The sequence below is a fragment of the Scomber japonicus genome, chromosome 16 (genome assembly GCF_027409825.1).
Source record: "Scomber japonicus isolate fScoJap1 chromosome 16, fScoJap1.pri, whole genome shotgun sequence".
Taxonomy (NCBI): Eukaryota; Metazoa; Chordata; class Actinopteri; order Scombriformes; family Scombridae; genus Scomber; species Scomber japonicus.
Genome location: NC_070593.1, coordinates 8239942 through 8252241, shown reverse-complemented (window position 1 = coordinate 8252241; position 12300 = coordinate 8239942). Strand labels below are relative to the sequence as shown.

The following is a 12300-nucleotide window of genomic DNA, read 5'->3' as shown; positions in this document are numbered from 1 at the left end:
TTATACTGCCAATATGCACAGATAAGGGAATTAGAAAAGGTTAAAAGTTGGGTTCATGATTGTTTCTGTGTCTATCTTAAAGCAACTGTCAGGTGCCCAAATCAACCTTGATACAGGTCTTAACGTTGCTGTAATCGTTCCTCCTGTTCATATTAAACATTAGAGGATCCTTTGATAACGCACCTAAGTGATGCAGGACAAAATCCACAGTCTTCCTTCTGTGCAAAAATACATTTAAAAGTTTATCTGAAGCTAATATGAGGCTTCAGCTGTCCAAATGAGTCAAATCAAGTAGATATATTTAACATTAAATGGCAAAGTCCCTCTTTTTGTTTGCAGCTTGGAAACACAAACTGAGAATTTGGTCACTAAGAATACTGTAAATGTGGCAGATGTCCTCTTGATATGACTAACTCAGACTGCTGAAGCCTCATATAAGCTTCAGATAAGCTTTTAAATGCATTTTTGCACAAAATGGCTAAGTGGACACACTGTAGTAGTATGTCAGTATGAACAGGAGGAATGATTACTGCTCATATGGACATCTGACTGCTGTTGTTTTAATACTGACTTTAAAAATTGTGAACCTGACCTTTGAACGGTTTCTCCACAAGGAGGCAGACACACACACACACACAGCAACAACATACAGTACTGTGAGCTAAATGTCTAAATTTCATGCTATTGTGAAAAGCATTTCTCAATGTTTGTTAATGCTTATATAATGACATGAAAATAAAGTGAATTTGGCATTAATGTGGTCTACTTATTTAATAAATGCATTTACTTTGCATGTTGTTTCAGATGTTATTTAATATCAATTAATCAGTCAAACTTTATTCCTGTAGCACCTTTCTAATGCAAATTCAAAGTGCTTAACAAGCAATTGATGAAATGTAGAGTGTTAATAAATGGATAAATAGATCAAAGCAAACAAACCTAATGTAAAAATAATTAAAAAGCAAAAGACTTAATCGAATAGGACAGCAATAAAAGGTGGGTAGTTACAATAATAAAAGATAAGTAATAGAAATTACAATCAAAACATGTAATTATGATGTACTGCACAAAATATATAGATTATAACTCATTATTAGTCTTTTCTTTATGTCATGTGTTCTGGTCTGTTTTTAATACTGCTGCACTTTTAGTTTCACTATGAGTTAAAGGTAGAGTACAAAATAAATGAATCATTATAAAGCAGTTAAATGTTAACCATTTAATATGTATTTCATCACTCTTTACACTATTTGTATCCTGTTCCCAGAAACATTGGCAGCTGTTTATAGTCATTACTTTTCTATATTTCTGAAAGTCATATTTGTCCAATCTGGAGCCTATTCTTGATATTTATCATGTGGGTGGATTTTACCATTAAGCAAGGTAGGAAACAGCCCATTATAGATTTATTATGATGTTTAAATATGAACAATATTGAATTATGTTGTTATGCTAACACACTGTACACCTAAATAACGCTTAGAAATGTAATGATTACATTACAGATCCTTATTGATTAAACTATCCAACATGATATAAGAATTAAAAGCTCCACCTTGAACATAAGTTAAATACATTGTGCTGATAATACATCTTATTGAACCAGCTGAGGGCACCATAGGCTACTGACAGTTTAAAAAAAAGAAGATTTAAAACATTTATTTTTAGCAGAACCTTGCTGCTTTTAAACTGTTATTTTATGATGTTTTATCAGTTTTTTAAATCTTTAATATATGTATGGGTTTTTTTGGTTCTCTGTATTTTTTTTAATTCATAGCTAATTATAGCCTAATTAAAAATAATCTGGAAAGCCCACAAGCAACAGACATGATATTGTTGACATTGCACTTATTTTTCTTTAGACATCACAGTTTTGTAAATAGATGGTTTATAGCAGTTATTTTTTTATTACAGTCATATATAATAGTTAAGTTATAATACATATTTGTTATATTATCTGTAGGTTATTATGTAATGGTTTTACTTGTCCAGCCCACTTGAGATCAAAATGGGCTGTACTTGACCCTTGACCTAAAATGAGTTTTACACCCCTGGTCAGTGCATTTTTATAGAATATGATTAATATAACAACATGTTTGAATGCTGATTTTTGAAAACACTTTCAAGTCAAACTTATACATTTGCATATTGTAAAATATGTATCAGCTGCACGTGCTTTTTTTTTCTTCTTTTTTGCATTTTTTTGTATATTTGGGGTCACATTCGGAAAAAAACACCTATAGAAGAAATGTATAGGCTATAGGGTGTTATTATTTTTTTATTTTTTTAGAGCTCTCACATGTAAAACAGAACAGTATGTAAAGGGTTAAATAAAGAAAGAATGAAAATAAAAAATAAAGCAGTGGTAGAGAAGAGTTTGCCTGTCTGGCGGCCCCTTAAATCAGTAGATCCGCCCGTGTGTGTGTCTGTATGTGTGTGTGTGTGTGCACGGTGGGTCTTTTTACTGTGTGGGAGCCAGAAGTCCAGCCTTGTTTTTTTTGTCTGTCCAATAAAATGTGAAATTACGCAGCGTGCCTGACAGCGGAGCAGCGGCGCAGAGAGCAGCAGCAGACAGACACACAGGCAGCGGAGTTGGTACGAACATCTTCGACTTCTCAAAAACCAAACCAAAAAAAAAAAGAACAAGAAAAAGAAAAAGGAAAAAAAACACATCGACTGTCTCTCTCTACAGCTGCTCCGCGTACAGACATGCCTCGGATTAATCACTGATTTTTTCTTTTTAATTTTTTTCCTCTTTAAATTTTTGTTGTTGTTTTTTTTTTTTTTTTTGGTGTGTGTGTGTGTGGATGGATTTACATTGGATTTAAACGCCTGATCACACTCCAGAGAAGAGGGGAAAAGATGACTAAATGTGAAGTAAACAGCGCAGGAGAAAGAAGTGTGCCTTGTTTGGAGCTGAACGGCTCTTGTGCCACAACATAAGAAGAAAAAAAGAAGAGAAAAAAAAGGAAAGAAAAACCCTCTGGAGCGCATCTAAAGGCCAGCAGCAGCCTTGTTAGCTTGTTAGCATCAGCTAGCTCGGCCGGCTAACGCTAGCCCGTTGCTAACGTTACAGGTGTTTTTTAAGAGAGGGGGCAGCAAAAAAATACACACCAAAAAAACAACAACTTATAGCTTGTAGTTAGCTGGCAACTCCAATGACGTGACTTTAAATTGGACTTCAATGTTGCCTGTTGTGAGGTTGTTTTTTTGTTTTTAGCAAGTATATCACTTAGCAACAGTGTTGTTAGCTGTTAGCAGGCTAGCTTCACTTAGCCACCACAAGCTAGCGAGTTAACTTTTACAGCTACATGTGCTTATTTTCTCTTTAATGTAGCTAATCTGTGGCTGCTTAACTACACTCTATGCTCTGGTCCTCGCTTTAGTTTTGGTGTCACTCTTTATATGTGCTAAAGTGAGCCTGGTAGACTTTTTTTTTCTCTCGTCTACTGCTACTTCTTCTTCTTCTTGTTCTACTACCCCACAACCGTGCCTACTTGCCCCTGGACTGGACTGACCCACCCACAAGGACTTAATCTATCCGGGGCCGATGCTGACAGTTCAGCCCGGATCACGGCAACAACGCCAGGAGCCGCCACAGCGATGCAGCCCCAGCAGATATACGACTTTTCAAGTGAGGAGAACAGCCACAAATGGAGAGGCCTCTTCGTGCAAGCTCTACGAAAGGTAAACACACACACTGCTGCAAATTTGGTGCACTAACGCACATACATACATACACACACATGCAAAACCCCTCATATAAAGTCTTGTTAAATCAGTGAAGCCTCCTTTTTAAAAACACACACGATGGAGATTAATAGGTGCACGATTCACACCTTACTTTCACCCAAACTTCTCCAGCTTAAGCCCCAAAAAGTCCCATATTGTTAATTTTTATAATACTATAAATTGGTTGGGGCCATGCAAATGTGCCTGGTATTTGACTGTCCCTGCTAGTTTGAATTCATGGTTGTTGTTGTTTTTTAAGGTAAACACACTGCTGCGATTTGGTGCACTATCTCACACACACATATGCAAAACCCTCATATGAAGTCTTATCACTGAAGCCTCCTTTTTAAAAACAGACATAGTGGAGATTAATAGGTGCACGATTCACACCATACTAACACACAAACTTATCCAACTTAAGCCCCAAAAAGTCCCATATTGTTCATTTTTATAATACTATAAATTGGGGGGGGGGGCATGCACGTTTGTCTGGTATTTGAGTGTCCCTGCTAGTCTGAATTCATGGTGGTTGTTGTTTTTTTATTGTTAAAACTGCTTTCCATATCTTCTGCGGTGGTTGACGTGTCTTAAATGTGTTTATTCAAGAAACAAAAAGTATCACTGAAGTTCCCTATAATGACTTTTTTTTTCATCGTCCTCCTACCCAGAATGAGATTGAAGAAGTTTGATCATTTTGTAAAAGTATTCAGATGTGTTGAAAGTGACTGACAACACAACAACAAATAATAATAATGATCTAAATTTAGGAAGATGATGTTAGGTTAAATACCAGTGAATCTCCCCCTCTCTCCCTCTCTTTAAGGGCTGCTGCCATGTAGCTTGAAAGGCACTGTCAAACATCATCTGAGATATATGTGTGTGTGTGTGTGTGTGTGTGTGTGTGTGTGTGTGTGTGGCTGCCAACATCTTTATTAGTTCCTCATTCGGTTTAACAGCAAAAGATGTCTCATCTTTACAGAGCTAGAGAGAGAGAGACCTTCTTGCTGCTGTTTCTATACTGCTTTTTTGTGTGTCACGTTTCCTCTCTTTTTCTTTTTCTTCCCAAGAAATGCAACTTAATTCTCATAAACCCTAATTGAAACTTTCAGTACAGGAAATATTTTAATTTTAATATACTTGGTCAGCAGGACTAATCCGTATCGGTTCCTTTTTAACTGACCCTCTCTTTCCCTTTTTCTTGCATCATCTTGGCGTCTCCCTGTCATCACCAGGTTTATTTTCTGTTTTCTGAACCTCCTCCTCCTCTCTCACTCTTTTTTTTTTTGGTCAGACTTGTAAACTCATGACAGCCTGATTTTTTTTTTTTTTTTTTCTTAAACTGAAAACACAAAAGTTCATCGTTTCATCACCCTACATTTTTTTATTAGGTCACATTAAAAGAAAAAAAAACCTGTGCTACTGGAAGATGCACACGCAGCTTTCGCGTTGAAATTGTGCAAACCAAAATACACGTTTAATTGTCCTGATGTGGTTCGAGGTCAAAGAGTCACTAGCCACGGTAACAGAGGGACGCTTTTTGACCTTGCTGCGTTGCAAAGTTAAGACGCGACCAACATGTTAAGACAGTTAAGACATTCAATTTGATTTGAGCTTAATTATATTTGTTCAGTTTATGATATTTATCATTATTACCATTATTTTCTGGTTATTTTTACATAACCAACCAATCAACTTATTAATGAAAGTAAAAAACTAATCAGCATTATGGTTGGAACTATAATGAAACTAATCATTAGTTACAGTCCTATATAAATGACTAGCTCCATTTCAACACCACTACAACAGTAAAATCCTGCTTTAACATTATTATATGTCTCATAATATATTATATATGAGTACAACAGTCACATGTGGTAATGCATACTATTACTGCAGTGATATTAGTGTTTTAACACAAGTAAAGGATCTAAATACTTCCTCCATCACTGTTTAGTAAGCAGTTTTAACACAAAAGCTTTACACAGAATAAATGCATAAGGTTATCCCTATGTAAATGATAACTTAGTGTTATGCTCATCATTATCGTATCAGAACTGTATATACAGTAGGCTAAATCGTTATATTCTTTTGTGGCAGACATGGTATTATTAGGTCTTTAAAAGTTATTAAATTTGTACTTAAAAAACGGTGCAGATACCCAGTGATAAGGACCCACGATACAAGCATGGCACAAACAGGATGGCACCGTAAAGGCCGCTCACCTGGGTGACCTGTGAGAGGTTTTAAGGTTCACTTAAACTGCAGCGAGCACTTATGACATGACCCTCCGTAATTAGTTCACTGTTAGTATTTCTTCATTTCCCATGCATCCTTTCCTCCTCAGATTTCATCCCCTGACAAAACATTATTGCTGTAGAGCAGTGTTTATTGAACGAGGGACTTGTCAGATGAACTCCTACAAATAACAGTGCACTTGGCATACTGTTTGCTTTTTAAAAAGGACGTTGTTTTAAATAGTGAAATATTTATATTCCTGAAATAGATAAAAGTACTGCAGACCAAAGTTTATTTTCAAAGCATGAAAGAGACATGTCTGTACTCCACAATAGACTTCTCAGTGTTTGTAACTTTTTGTGCTGTGCTTTGATAAGTTGTTGCTAATCGTGTCTACTCCAGACTATTGCTGTCACATCAGAGGTTTGGACATAATCAGCTTTTACATTGTTACAAATGCAAAGCTACATTAAAACAGTAACTTCAGTGATTCAAATCGCTCCAAAATGTTGTAAAAGCTTCTTAAAATAGGAATTACAAACAGTGCAGAGGATTTAATTAAATAATGTCATGATTTTCTTCTTCAGTGTTTTAATTTTGGTGGCACAAAGGAGCCTACAGAGAGGTAAAAAAGCCATGGATTAGCCATGTAGCAACATCCTGTTTATAAATAACACATCCCCCCCCCCCTTTCTGTCAGTTATCCAGCAGCACAGTGGAGATGAATCAGGTGAAACTGAGAGAGCAGGTGGTGGGCCACGGTGCCGCCGTTTTATTGTCTCAACTTGTTACACAACCGCCGGAGGGAAAGCCTGTCAGAGATTGACGCAAGAGAGGTTTGTTATGGTTTTGACAGACTGTGACTCGCTGTTTTTTACAGCTGTCCGTGAGGGGGGTTTCCTCGTCAGAAGGAGCCGTGTTGAATGACTCCACCCCTGACAACGTTTTAGGTTGTTATTTAAAGGCAGGATTAAAGAAAACCTGTTGTCAGGTAAAGACACTCCTCAGGGCCGGAGCACAGACGTTAGTTTGAGTTAACAACAAACAAACAAAAGTTAAAGAAGTGTCGCCTCCTCCAGCTTGTGGTTGATCACCTGCAGAGGAGTCTCATGGATGAAACAGACGTATCCATCTACAATTTAGACTTAGTGACATTTGATGAATGACTCTGATGTGCTCCATCCATTCCTAAAATACATAAAAATATCAGTTCCTGTGCACATATTGATCATTTTGAAGCATTTAAAATATGAATTGCACTTGGAATAAACATTCAGCTCTAAGGATGATGGCAGTAAAGCACAGTGAGCCTTTATTCGTCCTACAGTTTGAAGCGCTGTGATCTTATTACGTGTAATAAATACACATCTGAAGCGGTGAGGTGTCAGGTAGGAATAAAAAGTTGTAGATTTTTATTTGTATGACACTGAAATGAAAGCAGCTTGGCAGTTATATTGTCAGCAATAAAAGAGGCACTTTTTTTTTTGACCTGGTAAATGCATGACGGTCAACTTTCCAGTCACATGTAGTTCTCTCTCTCTCTCTCTCTCACACACACACACACACACACACACACACACACACACACACACACACACACACACACACACACACATCTTTACAGTTGATGCTGTCTGTGACATTTCGCCATGTCTTGTGTTTGTCTCCTGGCTGCGTCTGCGTGTCCCGGCTATTCTTGAGCGTCGCTGCAGCTCGTGCCGCCCCAGTGCTATGCAAGAGCGTCATTTTAGCCTCCGACATGCTGGCGTTAATAATAACTGTGCATTCCCCAGGGTCTGCTGTTTCACTGGCATCGAGAGAAAGGCCAGAGCTTCGCTGGGTTCAGTTTCATTCCATTGCCATGTTGAGTTAGCGCGGCACGCTGCTGCTGCGGAGTTCACGGGACCTTCCTCCACTAGAGGTTTTCAGGCCAACTTTTTAAAGCTGAGATTGGTCAGGTTACAAGCCTGCTTTGTTTTTGTGTTTGTGTTGCCTCTTTTATCCTCTAAACCTGAATAGTTGATGACTTCACTACGAGCCAAAACTGTGAGCTGAGGTTTCTTTTAAAAATGTTTTTATTTTAGTCAGCTGCTGCCTCTTTACACTGGCGACTCCGAATCAGACAGTGATTTATTTCGAGCCTCCTGTCCAGCGCTAGTAATATATGAGGTCCAATCTGTCTGTGATAACAAATACTGCTGTATTTATCATCCACCTGTCATATATAATACATACACAGAGCTGGAGAGTTTATGACTTTCACTCTTGACATGAAGCTGAATGTTGTTGCACATCAAGCAAACCTCTCTGCAGGAAGTTCTCAGAGACACAAGAACATGGTTTGAATGAATTAAGGTTTCAGTGAAATCAGTGCACTGCACCTTATCTGATTTGGTATCGTTTCCCCCGATGGTTGCTCTAATATTTCCACCGCAGCCACATGCAGCTGAGATTTGATCTTTTTACGTGAAGGAGAGATACGCTATCTCACATTCTCGGTGACCGCAGCCACGTTCATAAATGTGTCGTGCCTGTTTTTATTTTTTATCACCTATTTTATCTGCTTCATCTCAGAAGAAGAAAATTTCACTTTAAGACAGTGACTGACCTGGTGACCTCAAACGAGCACGCAGTGAGCACAATAAGTCTGTTTAATCTGCCAAAAGATCCAAATTGCTGCTTTCATTCAACCTGAAGCCACCAATAAACACCAGTATTGTCACTCCAAATCCAAATGTCAAATTATAATCTAAATGGCATCTTTGCAAAAGATAAGCAAGAACAGATATGTACATATACCAACTGCTTTAATCCTATATGTGCAGACTGCAACGTAATGATATCTTATCTATCTCCTATAGTTTTTATATAAGTTACTGATAATAATGACAAGTTTCTGCTAATATTGGACAAAGTTTGCAGAGAGAGTTGCAATCACTTTCTTTAGAGCAGCGTACAGCAGTCATTATGTTTTTATTATTGTTTTCTTAGGCGTTTTTATTCCTTTACTACCAAGTTTATAGTTGGAAGGTTAGAAGAAATGAGAGGAGAGAGAGATTGGAGCAAAGGTCCTGTGCCAGGTTTGAACCGGGGAGGGTGGGCGTTGCAGTTCAGGATTGAGGCCTTAACCCTTCGGCCACCAGAGAAACCCTGTTTTTGATTTTTTTTTTCTGTTATTATAGTTTTGAAGGTAAAAAAAACAACAAAGCTTTTATTATATTCACTCATTTATATATTTTTACCTCAGAAAGTGAAAGAAGTTTATATGCGTAGTAAAAACACGGAGGTTCAGACAATGCAATGAAATGAAATTCTTACTTTGCTGCTCTCCTTATTCACACAACAGTAACACATACACTCAACAAAGACATGACAAAAAGATGCACACGACAATAATATATTAGAATTTAAAATAGATATATATTTTTTAAAAGACCAAGAAGAATAAAATTAAGCGAGTGACCTTCATATTTATTTGGTTATAATTCTGCAGATGTTAGTTTCTGTCCATATGAACTCAAGTACTTAATAATAATAATAATAATAATTATAATTATAATAATAAATGTTAATGTTGGCTGTCTTTTAGATTAAGTGCCTTGAGATCACTCTTGTTGTGATTTGGCTCTATGTAACGATTGATAAACTTTATACGGCACTTTTCTTAATAATGTTACAAAGTGATTTAAAAAAGGAAATAAGTATAAATATGTGTTTCTCTGACTATGCTGCAAATAAAGTAAAACAGCTGGTGGACATAATTGTTACACCTCATAAATTAACACTGAATCAGACGTTACAGAGCATGTTGGCATAATCCGAACCCCGTCAGTCTCAAGCGGGCGGGCGCGTTGTCATCGAAGTGCTTCGTCTCCACCGAGGATGAGGATGAGTGTTGTTGATCGTACAGGATGTTCTTGGTAACAGGTTGAGCTTCCTGTGCACCAGCCGCAGGCAGGCCGTCCACACACGCACGGAGAGAGAGAGAGAGAGAGAGAGACGGGGCACAGGCAGAGGATTCAAGGGGGCTGATTAATACACGTTCCCTACCCCCTTCCCAGAATATTGAATCAAGTGTTGTGAACGTCAGCAGTGCTCCTCGTCCTCAGACGGGGGGTCACACACACACACACACACACACACACACACACACACACACACACACAGAGAGAGAGAGAATGGGTGGACGCAGGCAGGGGTCACTGGGTCAGGTCCCGACTGAGGTCACAGCGAGGCCATGTGCTGCTGAAGTCACATCCAGCAGCTATTGTCTTAGTGGTCTGGATGTGAGGAGGGAGAGTTAAATGCCAGACGAGTTGTGTGTGCGTGTGTGTGTGTGTGTGCGCGTCTGTGTGTGTGTGTGAGAGAGATTGAGAGTTTTTGTTTCCTTGTTGGTCACATGTTTGTTTCTTCGTCATCTGAATGCATGCGTCGTGTGTATTTTTCTGTGTTTCTGTTTATGTCTCTTTGTCTTTGCTTGTGTGTGTTCATATGTGTGTGTGTGTGTTTGTGTGTGTATGTGTGTGTGTGCCCGTTGTCTCGGACTTGATCTCTGCCCTATGGTTCCCCAGACAGTCTGGTTGTAATGGCAGATGATGTCATGGCATGAATCACAAACAGTGACACATGCTCGGGTATAATAACAAGCCCCACCTCCCCTCCACACACACACACACACACACACACACACACATATGCCACATTACCTGCAACCTGAGCCTGATGCAGCCCCATATACACACAGCCAGGAGAATAATCAATTGAATTAGAAATGTTAACCCTGTATTTACACCGTCCGGCCTCTCGATTATTATTACCTCCAGCCTTTCTGTTCTTTTCACACACACCACCTGATCACTCTGTGTGTGTGTGTGTGTGTGTGTGTGTGTGTGTGTGTGTGTGTGTGTGTGTGTGTGTGTGTGTGTGTGTGTGTGTGTGTGTGTGTGTGTGTGTGTGTACGATGAAACACGATGCAATCCCAGTAAAAAGGTACCTGTGTACTAGTGACCGACATCTTTAATCCTCCCTTCATGGTTGATACACAGATTCTGACCTACTTTTTTAAATATTTCGTGTGCCTGTATCGACTCCCTTTTTTTAGTCCTCGGCTTCATAATTTGTGTCAGTTTCCACGACTTGATACTTTTGATGATGTCGCACTTTTTTGGGGGGTAATAAAATCTTCTTTTTGAGGTAAAATATCTGTGGTTTGGATATTTTAGAGAATTTGCTGAGTGTAACTTTTCCACGTTGAACTTTTTTTTTCCCCCTCTCCTCCTTAACTTTTTACTTAAGTAAGCTACACACACACACACACACACACAGTCAGCTCTGATGTTTTCTCTCAGATGTCGTTAATTCAGCGTGTCGAGGCAGAACATGCTGCAGTGTTTCATGTTTTAAGACGCTGTAGGAGACTGTACACTTTCTAATTAACAGACGGTTTGTGTTTATTGTGATGTTTTTCTTTCTTTTTTTAAAAATAAAATTATGACTAACGTCTCCGCGGACGCCTCCATACGATGATGATGCTCGTTTTAAAAAAGGGCTTCATAAACTTATTGGTAGGCTAAAATTACATATTACTCGTTGTATGAAACATCCTGTTGTGGGTGGAAAGTTGTCATTGACAATGACAATTTAAAGCTCGTGGATCTATTTTTAGGAAGTCTCTCTCTCTCTCTCTCTCTCTCTCTCTCTCTCTCTCTCTCTCTCTCTCTCTCTCTCTCTCTGTCTCTGTGTGTGTGTGTGTGTGTGTGTGGTCTACTTTATGCACATGAAGTATGGCTTCAGTTAATGATTATTTACATTATTGTTTAATTTGTAGATTATTTCAGTTAATCAGTAAATCAAGCTGTTTGTTTTTTGACTTACTGACAGTTTAAACTTCAAAGATATTTAGTTTACAATGGGGAAAAAATGAAAAGCAGCAAATCTTCACATTTAATAAGCCTGAAACAGATCATTTGGTTTACTTTTATTATATGTTTTTTGGATAAATAATTGCATTGATTGAAGTTTTCTCTTGACCAACTGATTGATTAATAGACTAAATGGACATTCAGCTTGAAAACAGATGATGTTGGGCATCAAACATGATGGGAGCGTGTTGCTTTAGGTACCGCTGAGACCATCAAGTTTAAATAATGGATTCATACATTTGAAGACTTCTCAAACATCAAAACTCTAAACGGTGGCTTAAAATAGTCGCAGACAGGATTTTACAACTCTGGAAAGTTATAACAGCAGGAATTATGTCATCATTTGTCATGACGATCTCGAGGCGAACAGCAGCAGGTGCAACTTGTGCAATGAGCCTTGTTCATTGAATTG

The 12300-nt window shown here is 38.3% G+C and overlaps 1 protein-coding gene across 1 annotated transcript in view; it reads left to right on the top strand.

Annotated features, from left to right (window-relative positions):
• The first annotated feature begins 2510 nt into the window (after window positions 1-2510).
• The window catches only part of sos2 (son of sevenless homolog 2 (Drosophila)), a 37211-nt gene continuing 27421 nt past the window's right edge, over window positions 2511-12300 (top strand). Inside the window, exon 1 of the mRNA XM_053335283.1 lies at window positions 2511-3687. Within this exon, the coding sequence (XP_053191258.1) occupies window positions 3604-3687 (84 nt within the window). The 5' untranslated portion in view covers window positions 2511-3603. The remainder of the gene's footprint in view (window positions 3688-12300) is intronic.